The sequence below is a fragment of the Lipotes vexillifer genome, unplaced genomic scaffold, assembly GCF_000442215.2.
Source record: "Lipotes vexillifer unplaced genomic scaffold, Lipotes_vexillifer_v1.1 scaffold773, whole genome shotgun sequence".
NCBI lineage: Eukaryota > Metazoa > Chordata > Mammalia > Artiodactyla > Lipotidae > Lipotes > Lipotes vexillifer.
Genome location: NW_006786767.1, coordinates 126,711 through 143,937, shown reverse-complemented (window position 1 = coordinate 143,937; position 17,227 = coordinate 126,711). Strand labels below are relative to the sequence as shown.

The window sequence follows — 17,227 nt, the reverse complement described above, 5'->3', positions numbered from 1 at the left end:
ACCTACACATTTTACACTCTATGCTCACTTAAGTAGGTGAGGATTGCAGGAGGCTAGAGTACATCTCCAGTGGGAGAGTCACAGAAAACATTTCAAATACTTCATAACCTTGCCTTCCAGGGACTCAATTGTATAAGGTCTCAAGGTAAACCGAGACTCCACCTCTCACCGTTTGTGAGCAGTCTATATCCCAGGGAACTCAAAGAGAGCCAGAAGCCATTTGACACTGAACTTTATTTGTTCTGACCATCTGATATACTGTCTACCCTGCTAGGAAACAGAGACAGTGCTGTCTGCAAAAGGCCAGAGACATGCCAAAATAAACACTGTGACCAGATCTCAAGAACAGCCCTGGAGGACAGAGTCTGTGGCGGCTAGTCAACTGCTCAATCGGGTCCCCTCTCTTCTCAGCTCTAAATCGGTGCTGATTCTTCAAATGGCTGTCAGAGCTGCCCTCTGGAGACCAGTAACTAACTTTGGTGTCCAAAGTCTTGATTACAGAGAACTGTATGTTACCCAGTTGTCAATGAGAATCCACTTCTCTTTACTGGCCATGACCAAAAAATGGGAGTCAGGTGGTGGGGTGGTCCAGAGATAGAAACTAACTTGAGAATTTCCAGTAAACATCAAGCAAGGGCTGTCAAACTGATTGTACCAGAGAAGCCCTACAAGGTATGACTGGAGATGCCCCAGAAACATTTCCTAGGAGCTATCTATGCTATATAAACAGTGCCAAGTAAGTAAGGGCTTGCTTCCCAGAGACCTCTTGCAACCTACTTCAGCTTCTTCCTTAATTCAGACCCCATGGGGCTGCTGCTTCCCAAATCTAGTAAGGTGAAAGGGTTTCCCACCATCAACTCCCTTCTCTCCCTTCTCTCTAGTTTCTATAAGGAGGCTCCAAGGAGGGCTCATGAGTGTGTGAGGCCTGAGAGAGGAGAAGACTGCCTAGGGTATCCAGTCTTCTCTGTTATTCCAGCTCTAGCCACGTGGGGGCCCCTGGCTCCAGAGAATCGGGCACCCAGCTCTGGCTTTGCTCCCAGGGAAGGCTGGAGAGTTGGGAAACCCTTGCCCAGAAGGCCTGAGGCAGCTCCGTTTCACCATCACCTGAGGGCGGGCGAGTGCACCACGAAAGTCTCAGGTTTCAGGGGGATGGTAGTTGCCTGTCTAAAGGCTTCTCTGTTCCTTGGAATTGTACAGAATGTCTCTTGTGGCTTTTCCTCCTCCCTCCTTTTTTCCTGTTGACTCTCCCCATCCGGCCCTCTGAATCACCAGACTCCACAGGAAAGCAGCAGATGTTGACTTTACTTCGTTCAAGCCAACGTCAGCTCTCTCCTGTGGAGTGGGGAGAAGGCAGGAAGGTGAGAGGTGGGAAATGGAGGAAGATAACCCTTGTCCTTTCCAAATTGTGAGGGAGGATGTAGAGGGAAACTGAAAGAAGTCAGGGACCTAGGCAAAAAATTCTTAATTCCTGGGGATGAGGAAAAAAGGACCCTACACTAAGGTCCCAGTGTTGGCTCTGGAACCAGGATGGTAAGGAGGGAAGCACAGGGTGGGAGTGTTTAGTGCCAGCCCTTCTCGTCTGAGGTAAGGCCTCATCCCTTGCCAGCAGCATCCTCATGACTCAAAGGTCAAGTCAGGCTGCAGGTCTGGGGAGATAGTCCAGAGGCTTCTTCCTGTCCCATCGGAGCCCCCAAACCTCTGCTGTTATGCAAGTCTTTTGGAGAAGCTGCCAGGGAGGACTTTCTAGGGCTTTATTCTACATTCATTGCTCCAATTTCTCTTCTCTTTTTTCTTCCTCAGGGATTTTCTTTCGGGCAAAGAAGCCAAGCTGTAGGGAAAGAGATAAGAGTCTTCACCAAATGCCCTGCCTGGGGACCCGGCCAACAGCCCTCAGATGTATCTGAAGTCTTCAATTTTGTTCTGCTTCCAAAACTGAGATTCAAATTTATTTTATTTGGCTTAGTTTAATTCAACCAACATTTGTGGAGGACAGTGAAGGAGATCTGGGCATGACACCCACAGCCTGCTTAGCTGCCCAGCACAAATCCGGTTCTCCCGGCTATAATCAAGGATTCCTTAATTCATGAGCACCATGCCCCGTACTCCCCACGACAGCAGTGCTTACCTTCCAAAGGCAGAAGACAAGGAGAGCAAGCAGAAGCAGCCCTCCCAGGACACTGCCAATGAGGATCCACAGGGAGATGAGGACAGGGCGGGACTGAATCACCTCCAGGAGGCTCTGCATAGGAAGGAGAGTTGTTTTTTATTTGCACCCTTTTGCCCAGCTAGCCTCACCCAACATTGTAGCAAAGCCAGCTGCAAAATAGAAGACTAAAAGGAAAGAGATTGAGGTAGGAATGGAGGCAGTGGGACCCCACCATTCTGATTTATCACTTCTGACTCCCTGACTGCTGCCTAATGTAGACACCTCTGTTCTGAAAAATCTCACAGGTGCCCTTAGGCCACTACCACCCTTACTAGTTCCACAGTTCTCAGACTCAGTCTCCAGCCCCACCTCACTCCAACGGGACGCTTCAGTCAGCTGTAGGACACTGCCCTCCTCAGTTCCCAGCTTGAAGGTGCTGACCACTGTCAGAGACTTGAATTTGGCCTGTGAATGGAAAGACATTTAAAGTGAGCCATCATCTGAATTGGGAGATTGGGATTGATTAATATATGTATAAAAAGGATAACTAATAAGAATCTGCTGTATAAAAAAAATAAAATTAAAAAATAAAAAAAAAATAAAGTGAGCCATTATCAGGTGATAAGGCTCTCAGAACCCTAATGGCAAAGATGAGGCTGAGGGGCACAACTTCCAGGACGTTCAAAACCAGAGGAAAAGGTTGGAGACCGATGGAGAAAGAAAAGAAGGGTAACAGATGGAAAGCCTATGGCCCTTCATATACTCTGTTTGCTCTCCCTGAAATGCATTCAACTCCTCTTTCTTTGGCTAACTCCTACCCTTCCTTTAGATGTCATCCCCTCTGGGAAGTAGGAAAGTGTTCCCTCCTAACCCCCATCACCCTGGATCAGGTTATAATATTCTGTTTACTTCTCTGTCTTTCACCTCTGAACTACAAGATCCTTGAGGTCAAGGGTTGTGTGTTAGTAATTTATGTGTCCCTAGTGCCTAGCACAGTTTCTCAATAAATCTTTGTTAGAAGAATAAATAAATGAATGAAAAAAGGATACCAAAGAGAGATAAAGAGAGAACCAGACTTAGGGAAGGATGGCCTGTCAGACTTAACTTCCCTGAAAGATGCCTACATCCCAGGGATCTTGTGTAATTCAAAGTATACGGAACATGGGAAAGCACAATATAAACCCCTAGTACTAAACAGCTGTTATGATTAAGAGGTCATTTCGCTGCTCAGGAACTCACATGACTCCTGACTGCCTATCATATTAGGTTCGATTTCATCTTCCTGGCTTTAAAGAACTTTGATAATCTACATCTCTTTCACTATACAATATCACTTCCCACTACCCTCCATGCTTACCCTGCATGTAATATCAACTATTTACTCATTCATTTAATAAAAATGTATTAAATCACTACAATGAGTTAGGCATGGTGCTAAATGTTGGGGATATTCTCCTCAGTGTCTACCTAATAGAGGGCTTTTTATATAGCAGGCATTTGATGGGTTGATTGAATTTAGGTATCCTATAAATGTTGGTTGGGGCTTCCCTGGTGGCGCAGTGGTTGAGAGTCCGCCTGCCGATGCAGGGGACACGGGTTCGTGCCCTGGTTCTGGAAGATCCCACATGCCGCGGAGCGGCTGGGCCCAGTCAGGAGGGGGGCCGGGGACCGCAAAAAAAAAAAAAAAAAAAAAAAAAAAAAAAAAAGGGCTTTTTATATAGCAGGCATTTGATGGGTTGATTGAATTTAGGTATCCTATAAATGTTGGTTGGGGCTTCCCTGGTGGCGCGGTGGTTGAGTGTCCACCTGCTGATGCAGGGAACACGGGTTCGTGCCCCAGTCCGCGAAGATCCCACATGCCGCGGAGCAGCTGGGCCCGTGAGCTGTGGCCGCTGAGCCTGCACGTCTGGAGCCTGTGCTCCGCAACGGGAGAGGCCACAACAGTGAGAGGCCTGCATAATGTTGGTTGATTGTTGATATAACACTAAGAGATGATAAATGGAGGAAAATACAAGAATAGTAACTAGATTCTAGTGAGTTCATCGTCATTATTCACTTAGTCTTTACAACAACCCTATGAAGTAGGTCTTTTCTTCCCCATTTTAGAGATGAGGAGAAAGAAACTTAGAAAAATTAAATAACTTTGTGAGTAGGAGGCAAAGCTCGAACTTGAACACGAGTCTGTCTACCAGCAAAGGCTATGCTAAAGTCCCAGATAGGAGCAGCAGGGGAAAGCAGTGGAAAAGGAAAAGTTTACCCTTCGGAAAAATTCATTGTGAACCAGCCTCAGTAGTCCAACAGAGACCTCAGTCCCCTTTGCCAGTCGCCCAAGGTGGCACCTCATGACCTGACACCGGGAATTGTTCCCATTCTACCAGAAGAGAGAGACACATCAGGACGCTGGGGTAGAAATATCCCTCACTCCCCACTCTACTCTCCAGCCCAAGGCTCCAAACTCTACTGCTCCCCCCTGCATTCCCACTCTGTACACCTTCTTCACCCTCTTGTGACTCATACCAGCCAGCTTGTGTGCTGAAGCTCCTCTGGATGCACAGGGGGCTCTGGGGGCTCAGTCAGGTTCTGCACTGTGCAGCTTGCCTAGAGGAAGATCCAACTTGAGGGACCCTCTTGATGGTGAGAGGCTGGCCACTCCAGGCTGAGCAGGAGCACACCACCCACACTCTTGTAGTTCTTCCCTGGGTGATCCCTTTCTTTCTTCTCAAAGAAGCGACATATGTGAAAGAAAGGCACCCCCAGGGAGGGAGGAGCCCTGAGAGCAGTGACCCAGGATGCTGGGAGCTGGGTGAGTCCACCAAATCAAGATGGCAGGGTTCCATACACCCCTAGCCCAGACTCACATTGTTAGTGATGACTTGAGACAGTGACAGGAAGTAATCGCCCCCATGGGCCACAGCTGGAAGGAGGGCTGAGACGATGAGGCCACTGACCACATAGCAGCCAAGGTTCTGAACCTAAAAGGAGGATTGGAAATGGGAAGAGGTGAGAGACAGAGAAAGACCCTTCCTCATCTGTTCCCCTTTACCCTCGATTCCACTGAAATCTAAGAGAGACTCCTCCCATCCTTTTCCCAGGAACTCCGCCCCCTCCCTCTGCTTATGCCAAGGTCCCTCCAGCTTCTCACCCTAAGAGTGGTTTTGAATTCAGGGCCAGGGCCCACTGGGAGGGTCCCATATGGGTGAACCTCATAGCGGTGCAGAGTGGACTCACTGCGTGGACACCAAGTCAGGAAGCACATGGTCACAGCCATGACACAGACACAGGGGCACATGATCAGCACACAGACATGGATTCAGGGAAGGTAGGGCCAGCACATGGATAAAGAGATGGGGGTACATAGAGAAGACAGAAATGAGACATGACGTAGACTTGGTACAAACTTTATGGCCACACCCCATATCCCATCACACCAGCTCCAACCCCCAGGGGCCAGCAAAGCCTTACAACTAGGATGCATAGGTATACCTATACCTAAGAAAGAAAGATGCTTAAGAGAAGCTTCAGCATGAGTGGGACTGAGGGCAAAAAGATAGAGCAGCCCTAAGGGTTTGATGTTTGGGAACACTGAAGCACATGGAGGGAGGGGAGGAAACATAAAGAGTATGGGTCTGGGGTCAGAATGGGGTCTCAGTGGGGAGCTGAGCCATACCTAGAGAATAGGAGGTGAGGCTCATACTGGATGTAGGCTGAGGTCTGGGCTGTGTTATCATGAAGCGTGCCATTTCTCTCCAGGCTATTGCTGTAGGGTCAGGGGGAGAGGCTCGCATCCCAGCCCTGTCTCAGACACCCCTCTCTAGAGTAAAGGAGTCACGCTTTTTCCACCCCTGCTCCCACCCACACACCACCACCACCAAGACCCAACAGGAGAGGCCTGGGAGGAAATGCCCATTGTTCTCACCTGGTGGCAGTCAGCCTCACAAGGACCTGGCTCAGGAGGAAGGAGCAGCTAAACTCAAACTCTAGCAGAAAGGTCACCTGGGGGAGAGGGACATGGTAGATTTCTCCTCATGGGACAACTACAGAGGAACAGGAGCCCTTGTGTGCCTCCTTTCCTAAACTCCCAGGCCCTTCAGATTCCAGCCCCTGATCTCTCAGAGGTCCTTTCTCATCCTGGGTCCTAACTCACCTTGGCTCCAGCCTGGAAGACAGGATGACCCACGCTGCAGAGGCGGGCATGAGGGGAAGGGGCTGCACACTCCACCTTCACTGGGCCATCCCCCTGAGAGCAGAGGAAGCAGGGTGGAGGCTAAGGTGGGGCTGCAACTGCCCTCCTGCCTGCAGCCTCTAAACACTGCAAGCCTTTCCCTAGGGACCCTCACAGACAATACTCCAATCGTCCTCCTCCCAAATTCCCTCCCCCAGGGGCACCTGAGGAGTAAAACTGGACAGGTGAAGGTTTCTGGAGAAGCTGAGACTTAGGCTAGTGTTATAGGCATTTTCCTTCCTGTTCTTCAGAGTTGCTGACACCAGCACTTTCCGCCGACCACCTCGAACCACGAATGGGTCCTTCCTAGGAGTTGTGGATAAAAGAGAGACTGGAGTTGAAGGAGCGCCAGAAGCCTCGCTTCTGTCTTCCTGGGCAAGAAACAACCCTCCATCTCCTTTCAAGTCCCTTCTGATCTGTCTCGGGTCACCCCCATTTGGCCAGTTCATGTCCATCCCACCTGGAGCCTCTGATGTCCATATTAGCTCGAAGTACCAGATCTGTGACACATTCATTGTCAGGGCCACAGTCCTTCGAGAAGGGGACCTAGAGGAGAGAGAAGGGACTGAGGGCTGAGGAAGGCATGGGAGAAAGGAATGGGATTGAGGGAAAAGTGAAAAGAGTGGGTGCCCAAGTTAGATTTCACTGTGATCTCATGTCTCCCCCCTCCCCTTTCTCTTGAATTCACTGAGAAGGGCAGTGTTGGGACCCAGGGCAGGGCAGGGCTTGGCACTTCTGACCAGCTTTCGTATGGAGGTAGGTGAGCCCTCATCCAGCACAGGCCCTGGCTTTGTGGTGTTGTCCAAAGCAAAGGTCACAGTCAAGGCCACTGGCCGGAGGTAATCTGATGTATCCTAAGAGAAACCAGAGTCAAGGCTCATGGGGAGCCAGGATTAGGGATACGACCCAGGAATCCTAGCAGAATGTGATAATTATGGCGATATTTACTGAGCACTTTCTGTGTGCTGGGCACTGTCTTAAGGTTTTATCAATACTATTACATTTAATTCTAAGACAGCTAACTCCTATTTTGTAGTTGTTATTATTATCCCCCCTTTTCAGGCAAGGAAACTAAGGTTTGCAGGTTATACGAGTTGCCAGAATTCACAGGTGGTAAACGGCAGAGCAGGATTCAAACCCACATCAGCCTGACTCCACAGTCTGATCTTTCTCACTTTGCTGACTCTGGCTTTCTTGCCGATCCAGCAGAAAGTCCTCCCTCTGATCCAGCCTTCTTCTCACTCCCAGGCCCTGATGCAAAGCAGTTCCTGCCCCCTCCTCACCAGCACATGGAAGTGCAGCGGCTCACAAGTGATAGTCCCCACACTGAGCCGGAGCCGCCGAGGGGACAGCCTCTGGCCAGAGGCGTCAAACGCTGCACGGGCCCCAGCTGTCCACTCATCCAGCGATGCTGTGAACCACACATCTGAATGGGGCAGGCAAGAGTGCAGGTGGAGAGGGGTCCCAAGACCATGGCAGGCAAGGGGTTGAGAGCTGCCTAGCATGCACTCTAGTCACTCACGGAATTGGCGATCCCAGCGGCCGGGAGTGCGGGAGGTCACTTGGAAGCAAAGGGCTGCGGATAGGCAGGCTGCCTCCTGGCTGCGTCGCTTGCAGTCCCTCTGAACCACACTGATGGCTGGCGGGGTCACATCCAGTGAAGGGGCCAGGTGGACAATGGGCCGGGAGCTGGGAACAGGGTGGGAAAGAAAGTCTAGCAGAGGGAAGAAAGCCCTTTGAGAAAGGCAGTCCCCAGTGTTTGCCTCCCTGAGGTCAAACGAAAGAATAAGGAGCTAGGGGACACACGTATCCGCCTCCCCTGAACCTTCTGACAGGAGTAAGATAATAGCTAACATTTTTTAAAAATTAATTTATTTTTATTTTTGGCTGCCTGGGTCTTCACTGCTGCGTGTGGCCTTTCTCTCTAGCTGCGGCGAGCAGGGGCTACTCTTGGCCTTGGTGCATGGGCTTCTCATTGCAGTGGCCTCTCCCATTGTGGAGCATGGGTTCTAGGTGTGTAGGTTTCAGTAGTTGTGGTACGCAGGCTCAGTAGTTGTGGTGCACAGGCTTAGTTGCTCTGCGGCATGTGGGATCTTCCCGTACCAGGGATCGAACCCTTGTCCCCTGCATTGGCAGGCAGATTCTTAACCACTGCACCACCAGGCAAGTTCCAATAGCTAACATTTAATCAGCACTTGCCGTGTGCTAGGCATTGTGTTTAGGTCTTTTCACAGATTATAGCATTTAATCCTCACAACAAACCTCTAAGGCAGGTACGATTATTTTTTTATTTTTTATTTTTTGTGCGGTACATGGGCCCCTCACTGCTGTGGCCTCTCCCGTTGCGGAGCACAGGCTCCAGACACGCAGGTGCAGCGGCCATGGCTCACGGGCCCAGCCGCTCTGCAACATGTGGGATCCTCCCAGACTGGGGCACCAACTCGCGTCCCCTGCATCGGCAGGCAGACTCTCAACCACTGCGCCACCAGGGAAGCCCCAGGTACGATTATTATTCCCATTTTATAAACTAGGAAACGGAGGCACAGAGTAAGTTGATCAAGAAAGCCAAATGTAACTTTGTGACTCCAAAGCCCTTGCTTTTAACAGCTATGCCATGCTGTCTACTGCTACCTGAGCTGGGGCCACTCACCTGAGCAGGATGGCTGCCCCTTGGGCACCCACAGCAACATCTACCAGGTCATCTCCATCCAGATCTAACCGGCCATCCACACTTCGGCCAAAGTAGCTGAGGGCCTGTGGCATGGAGACAGCAGCAATCCGCTGAGAGGGAGAGAGGAGACACTGAGCAGAGACTCACACAACTGGTTTCCCAGGCCTCCCACCTGGCTTTTTCTAATTCTCCCCTCAGGCATGAGGAGGAATGAGAGAAACTTGCCTGTGTTCAGGAGTCTCTAGTACAGCAACATGTTTCCTACCCCACCGCCTCACCTTTTTGACTACTGATAAAAAAGGCACTTGTTCAGTTTGGGTCTCAAGCCCAGGGGAGCAATGATAACCAAAGGGTGCACCCCCTTTCCCCTTCCTCCCACCATGCCCCTGCCTCGTCGGGGCACTCCTGACCTGGGCAGGACAGGGCTTGACTCCACTCTGGGTCCCGTGATAGAGGTACAGTGCTCCACGGTGCCCATCCTCCAGGGGCGCTCCCATAGCCACATCAGCAAAACCATCTTGGTTCAGATCAGGAAGGGCAGCCATGGCAAAGCCAAACCGAGCATCCTGTGGGGGTTCTGGCTGAAGTGTTCCCTGAAGTGTCAACAAGGACTGCTGGTGGAGGTGAGGAGAAGACAGAAGATGCTGATTTGACAGTCCCAACCTCTCAGCCAGCCCTCAAATGTGTGTGCCTTCCCTCACTCCCTTTGCCCCCCACAGACAAGTTCTAGGGTATCCCAGCAAGTCTCACCTGGCCCACCAGATACACATAAACACGTCCGGTCTCCTTGTTCTGGGGCCCCAGGAACATGGGGGCAGCCACAAGCAAGACGTTAGTTGTTCCATCCCCATCCGTATCCAATGGGCAGAGCTCACTGCCAAAGTACGAGCCAATCTGGAGAGCGGTGGGTAGTGGTGACCCCAGAGGAAAGGGAAGGCAAGATTATGGACAAGTGGGAAGCACCTGCCAATCTGATCCTCACATCCCTGACAGACTCTGCCAACCAGAATTCAACACAGACTTTTAAGGCCCCTCTCTTGTCCCTTCACTCTCTTCCCCCACAGCCTGAAGGTCCCTCAGGAGCCAAGGGTCTCACCCTCCCTTGGATGCCCTACCTGATCCCCCTGGAGGCTCTGGGCGACCCTCACAGCCCCATCTTTCTTAAGCTGGAAGGCGATGACCTTTCCTCGATGCCTAAACCGAGGAGCTCCTGAGAGAAAGAGGCGGCGTCCACCCCGCAAAAGCATGGAGGAAACAGAGTAACCTAGAAGTGGACAAGGAATCGGGGGTGAAAGGGAAAGAAGATGGGATCAGAGTAGGAGGTTTCCCTAAAGGCACAGAAGGGGGTCCCAAAGGAAGGTAGCAGGAGATCAGTGAGAAATTGCATGAGTTAAGAGTGAGTACCTTATACCCTCCATCCCACCCCCCCCGAGGAAGCTTTTTTTTTTCCCCCTCCACTGTCTAATCCTTTGCAGCTCTCTGCTACTCACCCAGGTAGGCTGCATGGTTCTGCAATGCAGGAGGGAATTCATCTTCCAGGGCCGTCCGTGGCGGGAAGAGGCGGCGACCTTCTTCAAGCCATAACACTGAGCCCCCCCAGTCATAAGCCCCTACCATCCCGAAGAGAATCCCATCCTGTAGGGCAGAACCAGATGGGGTCGCTGAAAAGACAGTGGGGAATAAGAAGAAAAAGCTCTCCAGGAGTGAGAGGGTCACTGAGGGCATGCTGGGGTCAGTTGGTGAGGTATGGGGAGGTCAGCATGGACATTGGTTAAAGGAGGAATCCAGAAGAGCCCTGGGGTTGAAGCTGTCTGAGTTAGAGGCTGGAAGGAGTCAGATGTTGACAGGGGTCATAGTCTGTCCAACCTTTAGCCGATGAGTAGAGAAACCAATCTGAGACATTTCCAGCCCAAAGGAGCTTTCATTTTCTCTGTGGGACCCTTGAGTGTGAGAGAACATCATGAGGCAATATAAGGGAAGACAGTTTCCCCTTTGACCTTCTGAACTTATTCCAGAAGCCCACCTATACCCCAGAACTCCCCCTACCCTGTCCTCTGTTTCTCCAGGGTAATCATTACCCTCAAGGCCAAAAATCCGGTCCCCTAATGCATCCACAATGTCAGTCAGTGCTGCTTCATCTGTGACATTGAAGAAGAATCTCTCGTCTGGATCACTGGCAATAGCTCTGATTTCCTGCAGGAAAGCGCTGGGGTCTCGCTGCCGCCGGAGGTAGTGACCAAGGACCTGGGGTCAGGAGATAAAGGTGGGGTCTGCTAGCTGTGTGCTGTGAGACGGTAGAGCTGTACAGGACACAGCCAACTAACGACAAGAAAGGGAATATGGCTGATGTCTGGGAAGTGGTCAATGCCCGTTTTCCTTAAGTTCCCGGTCCTCAGTGTCACCCTCCCCAATCCCTTCTATCCTTCCAGATCCAGGGCTGTTCTCACCGCAATCCCATAGCGTGTCACTCTGCCAGCTTCGCAGGCCTTTAGTGCTGTAGGAAGTTCCTCTCCATCATGTGACTCTCCATCAGTGACAACCACCAGTAGCCTGGCAGCCTCTGGTCGGCCCCCATGGGACTGACTGAATCCTTCTGTGCTGAGAAGAGAGAGAAAGGAGTGAGGTGTGATCAGATGTGTGCAGATAGATACACATACACACAGTACTTAACACTGTCGGCAGTTCACCGAGGCCAGGCCTCTTGCCTTTTAGCCCATCTCCCTGCCTAGCGTAGAGACTGGCATACAGTAAGAGCTCAAATGTCTGAATGTCATAGAACATATAGAGCAGCATATCATCAATGCAAGTAAGTATAAAATCCATTCACTCATAGATTCATTCAGCAAATATTGTATTTAGGAGGACAAATATTAAGGGAACGTAGAATAAAGGAGAATGGTCATGTCAGAGGAGTCTTCCCAGAGATGAGTTTTGTCACATTTGGAAAATAGGCTAGGACGTAGGCGGTGGAAAACCCGAGGGCCAAGAGCAAAGTGGGAGTGGAGGTATATAGACAGAGAGAATTCTGTCTGCAGAGATAAATAAAGCAGAAACATGGAGAGACACAGACACAGACAATTTGTAGAAATGCAATGAGTGCGATGACAGCCAATTTAGCCTTCCCCCACCTACATTAGTGTGCAAACAAAGATAAGCTGGCGAGACATCTTGGGATGTACACACTGCACTCCAAAGCCTCCCCTAACCCTTCTGGCTTCCCACACCCCCCTTCCCAGTGCCTCACCAGGCCATCATTATTGCTTGAGCAGTCTTTGTTTCTCGTCCCTCCCGCCGGCTCAGGTTCCTTGCTGCTCTCACCACTTCTTCTTTGGTTCGGAAATCTCCCAGGGACCACTCATGTACAGAGCTCTCCCCATACTGTACCAGTCCCACCTGAGAATAAAGTGTGCACTCTAATGGAGTGTGTGTATGGGGGTGGGGGTGGAGAAGGTATGCGAGGGAGGGGAGACGAGCACCTGGATACTACTGAAGATGCTACCTACATTTATCTCCTCTCTCCCTGTCTCTCCCCCTCCAAGCCCATCCATGTTGCCTTCTCTTACCTGTATCTGCTCCGGGTCAATAAATAATCTCCCTACTAGTCTTCGCAGGAAGGTCTGAACTTCAGACCAGGGGTAGATGCTGTTGGAGCCATCCAACACAATGACGACATCCATGTATGTGGGACAGCCTAGGAGAAGGGGTATGGTGATGGGGAACAGAGGGGTAAAGGACATTGGGCATGGGGACAACAAGGGAAGAGGTCACAGGAGGACACATTTAATTCAAACATTTATTAGGCAGTTTTACATATAAGGAAGATAGTGTGCCAGGTCCTGGGTAAATATAAAAATGAATAAAAGAGAAGATGGGCATATATACAACTGACTAAAAACACAAAGAAGAAGGAATCAAGCGCTAGTAGAAACAAAGCACCACTCTATGATGTGAGAGAAAAAAGAAGGGTCAGTCCTGATGGTGGAGAATCAAAGGAGGCAGCGACTGAGAAGATACTGAAGACTGGAGATGTTTGAGGAGAAGAGACAAAACAGGAAGCCATTTGGCTGGAGAACACTTTAAACAAAAAGAGATGGAGGTATAAAAATAGATGACACATAGGAGAATGGTGTGGTGAAGGCTATAGCCAAGGTGCAGGGTATGAAGGGATATAGTGAGAGTTGAGTTTTTGAAGTTGATTAAATCAGTTCATGGAGTCTTGATGACCTGGTAAAGAGTCTGAAGTCTCATCTGTTAGGAAACATGGAGCTTTTGTGGACATGTTAGGTAGCAGTGAGGATAAGCCATGCAGTTCCCCTGCCAAGCATCATACCCTGTGGCCCCATCTTTTTCCCACCCTGCACCCCATTCTAGGGACTGAGTCCTCAGGCCCTTCTCCTGGCTCACGTTGTACAGTGGGTGCCAGGCTTCCCTGGGGCTGGAACGAAGCATCTACACGGGCACATATCCCAGAACTGAAGACAGATGAGCCACAAGAACGAGACCAGAGAGGGGCACAAGCCTGGGGATGGGCAGAGAAAACAGTTACTCCCAGGCTTGGGAGGGCACCCTCAGAACATGCTCTTTGTCAAGAGAGGCATTGAGACCACTCCCCAAGACCCCCCTTCTTGCTTTCTAGGGTTTTTAACTCCTTGACCCCTCCACATAGACCAGTTTCCCTTATCATACTGCCCTTTTCTCTACCACAAACCATCAGAGACCCCGCCACCACCCTTTCCTTAGCTTACCATGAATCCCCCATCACCAACTGTCTCCAGTAGAGACATCCCCAGGTGCATATTCACAGCAGGACGAGATGAATTCCCCAGTGGATAGTCACCTGGTTGGAGTGGAGTGGAAGAGCATGAGATCATGGGGTCACAGATGGGGTGATTGAGTTCAGGGTGATTTTGGAAGAGGATGAGAAGAGGTCCGGATCAAGTCAGGAAGAGGAGTACGTGGGATATGGAGGTAAAGAAGTAAGGTGTGATATCACTCATATGTGGAGTCTAATTGTTTTTTTAAATGTTATCTATGAACTTATTTACAAAACAGAAACAGACTCACAGATTTTGAAAACAAACTTACGGCTACCAAAGGGGAAACATGGAGTGGGGAGGGATAAATTAGGAACTTGGGATTAACATACACACACTACTATATATAAAATAGATAATCAACAAGGACCTACTGTATAGCACAGGGAACTCTACTCAGTATTCTATAATAACCTATATGGGAAAAGAATCTGAAAAAGAATGAATATATGTATATGTATAACTGAATCACTTTGCTGTACACCTGAAACTAACACAACATTGTAAATCAACTATGCTCCAAAAAACTTAAAAAAAAAGTGAGGTGTAAGGGGTCAAAGCTACTAGTGTATCAAGGTTAGGGGTTAGGAGTGGAAGAGTGAGGAGTCTTCTTACCCAAGTGGCCCTTGGCACATGTGGCATTGTGGGAGCCCCCTACAGGGCAGCGATAAACATCCCCCCTTCGGTCACCTGAAGGCCCATCCCAGGGGGCACCCACCAACATCCTGGGAGGAGGAAATGAATACAAGCATAGTGTAAATATGACACTTGAGATAGGCCAGAGTGAAAGGGCATGGTGACGGCAAGTCTAGAGCCCCAGCCATTTCCAAAGAACCAGATTAGTTTATATTTCCATCTACCTTGCCTCCCCTTTAACAGCTCTATCACAGACCCAATCCCACGGCCCCCTGGTTTCCTCCTCACCATCGGCGTCCACCCCCAACATGTTGTAAGACACTGTATCCAAATTCAGCCTCCGGTGGCCCTGGAAATAGGCGTGGGTGATGCACGTCCAGGTTAAAGGGGGAGCAGAGACCTGAGGGCCCAGGATCATAAGGTTAGCAGGAATCAGCCAGAGAGCCTAATGAATGCCCAGAGGTACAACCAGAGAGAAACCGTGAAGGGAACTTTTTGATCTCAGCCTATCTCCCTTCTTTTTACTCATAAGCTGCCCTGGACTCTGTGAATGTCATATACTCCAAGCAAGGATGATTTTCTTCCTGTGTTTGGGTCCAGATGTCTATCTGTGGCCCTCTGCCATGCTGTTGCACAGATGTATTTCCATTCCTATCCCCCAAATTTCATTTACAGACATGTCTGGAAGGGTCAAGTTTCCCTATTCTACATCATTCCTCCTACACATCCTCCTCTCCAAGCTGTGAGAGTCAAAAGAGGGAGGCCTTTCTGCAGCCCCAGAACAACTATTCCTTACAAATTCTCCCCAAACCCAGGACCATAGGGAACACAAGAGGAGGTTAGTGAACACTGCATGTCTGGGTCTCTTCTTGTCTCTTCTTGACTCCCAGGATCATTGTTACACTCTCACTCTCTTTCTCCAATGTCTAGGTCTCTGGCTGATTCCAGCCCTGGAAACCTCAGTGGTAATTAACTGGGTGGAGCCATTTGCCTGCCTACATACATGGTTTGCCATACATCCTTTCCAAGGGTCCCATCACTCCCAAAGTTTCTCACGATCCACTTCCTTTCTAATTCATCCCCCCTCTCAACAGCCCCCTGCCTACTTGCATTTCTTCCTTAACTCTCAGCCCACTCTAAATGCCCCCTCAATCATGTTCTTGCTGATTCTTCCCTCCCAACCCCAATCTGTTTAGAATTAGAGCTGGTATTTTAGGAAATGAAGATTACAGGGCACTGAGGAGGAAAAATTCCAGGCCTCTTGTCTCTCCCATGGTTCTTTCCCTGTGACTTGTTCCTTCAAGTAACCCCCCCTCAGGCCACCCCACCACCACTTTCACCAATGGCTATAGCTCTGTCTCAAACCAAGCTCATTTTCAGAAAAGTGTTTTGTATGTGAGCCTTTTTGTATCCAGGAAACTGGCAAGGCTGTATGACCAGGAACTGTAGCACATTGGTTAGATAAACCCAGAGTTCTGACCACACAGTTAGTCAGTTATGTCTCAGGAACCCAGAGACCACCAAGGGCAGGGAGAAGTAGGGAGGGGGATAATAGTAATCAGACTAGCCATGTGGAAGTTCACATCATGTTTCTTTTTGGTCACCTTACTCCTCCAGGGCTTAGGACAAAGTTTTATTTAATTGGACACAAATATTACACAAGGCACTGGACAGCTTCAGCCCTTGCCAGGCAGTCATATGTGTAGGCAAAAGAATGCAAACCCATGCGCATGTGTATGCTCACACACACCACACCACACACACACACACACACACACACACACACGAAACATAGAATCAGTTAACCTCTTAACCTAACTCCCAAAGAATTTTAACCATAAAGATCCCAATGCTAAACAATCCATATATCTTTCGTTCCCACCAGAAACCAAGAAGTTAACCTCCCTCACCTGTCAGGAACATCAGGGGCAAGAACAGGTGGGGGATGAGGGGGAACTCCATGTCTGGATGTTCTCTGTCTGCGTGAGAAGTCCTCTGTGCCTCTGTCCCTCTCCTTCTCTGTTTTCTGTACTTTCCCTCCTATCCTGCCCCCTCCCACTGGCAGCTAAAAATAAAGTTGGAAGGAATGGGAGGAGTAATGGTGGGGAAGTGTGGGGAGCCCCAGACCAGGGAAAGGAGGAATGAGCGATTTTAGTGTATTTCTCTGCCTTGGTGCTGCCCCCTGGAGGCATCGTCTCAGTATCCAAAGATAACACAATTCTTGACTTTCTGTCCTTTCTCTTCCTTTTTTTTCTATCCTTTGTTGTTGCCTAGCAATAATGCTTTCCTCAGGTTTGGAATAGAAGGTAGGAGTGGGAGATAGATTCTTTTTACCTCCTAACCTTATTTATCTCAACCTGGAATATGGAAAATGAAAGAGCTGATAACAGTGATATCATTTCCCCACCTACTCAGAGTCCCAACATGTGAAGACACAGCCCACCCACAAACCAAGACTTACCATCTCCATTCCACTTAGTTCTGTTTGTGACTCTTAGCCTATGCTGCCTTATGGCATTATAGTTTTTGGAGGAACTATAAACCATGAACTGGTATGGGGTATGCTTTGTGGAATCAGTATTATTACTTTAACATTAGACCCCCATCTCCTCAACTAAGCTATAAACTTCTGAAGTTGGGACCATGCGGCCTCTTAGCTTTCTGTATCTCTACCACTTAGTATTATGCCCTACATACTGTAGATGCTCAATAAAAGTCTGTGGGTAATGATGCCAGTG

General features: G+C 49.5%; 1 protein-coding gene across 3 annotated transcripts; it reads right to left on the bottom strand.

Moving 5' to 3' along the window:
* Positions 1 to 217: 217 nt before the first annotated feature.
* On the bottom strand, positions 218 to 16,521 carry ITGA10 (integrin subunit alpha 10). 3 transcript variants are annotated; one of them, XM_007459355.1, is made up of 30 exons: positions 16,400 to 16,521; positions 14,778 to 14,889; positions 14,469 to 14,578; positions 13,785 to 13,876; positions 13,444 to 13,558; positions 12,603 to 12,730; positions 12,284 to 12,432; positions 11,487 to 11,637; positions 11,118 to 11,283; positions 10,906 to 10,979; positions 10,530 to 10,674; positions 10,155 to 10,303; positions 9,790 to 9,933; positions 9,450 to 9,653; positions 9,019 to 9,149; positions 7,891 to 8,057; positions 7,652 to 7,794; positions 7,109 to 7,222; positions 6,829 to 6,914; positions 6,533 to 6,674; positions 6,291 to 6,383; positions 6,063 to 6,139; positions 5,814 to 5,903; positions 5,289 to 5,373; positions 5,005 to 5,118; positions 4,664 to 4,744; positions 4,404 to 4,517; positions 2,516 to 2,611; positions 2,126 to 2,239; positions 218 to 1,828 (listed from the first exon to the last, which is right to left on the bottom strand). In XM_007459355.1, exons 1-30 carry the CDS (start codon positions 16,449 to 16,451, stop codon positions 1,763 to 1,765), a joined length of 3,504 nt encoding a protein of 1,167 aa, XP_007459417.1. In that variant the 5' UTR covers positions 16,452 to 16,521; the 3' UTR covers positions 218 to 1,762. The 3 variants fall into 3 exon arrangements, with proteins under 3 accessions (XP_007459417.1, XP_007459419.1, XP_007459418.1); XM_007459357.1 differs by lacking the exons at positions 13,444 to 13,558; positions 13,785 to 13,876; positions 14,469 to 14,578 and having other exon boundaries at positions 1,513 to 1,828; positions 16,400 to 16,468; XM_007459356.1 differs by lacking the exons at positions 13,444 to 13,558; positions 13,785 to 13,876; positions 14,469 to 14,578; positions 14,778 to 14,889 and having other exon boundaries at positions 1,518 to 1,828; positions 16,400 to 16,495.
* Between the last annotated feature and the right edge of the window lie 706 nt (positions 16,522 to 17,227).

Coding starts and splice junctions, on each gene's coding strand:
- ITGA10 (XM_007459355.1), bottom strand. CDS start 16,451: ATGGAGTTCCCCCTCATCCCCCACCTGTTCTTGCCCCTGATGTTCCTG. Junction 6,384..6,532: donor TGTCCAGTTTTACTCCTCAG/GTGCCCCTGGGG, acceptor CTCTGCTCTCAG/GGGGATGGCCCAGTGAAGGT. Junction 1,829..2,125: donor TTGTCTTCTGCCTTTGGAAG/GTAAGCACTGCT, acceptor CTTTCCCTACAG/CTTGGCTTCTTTGCCCGAAA.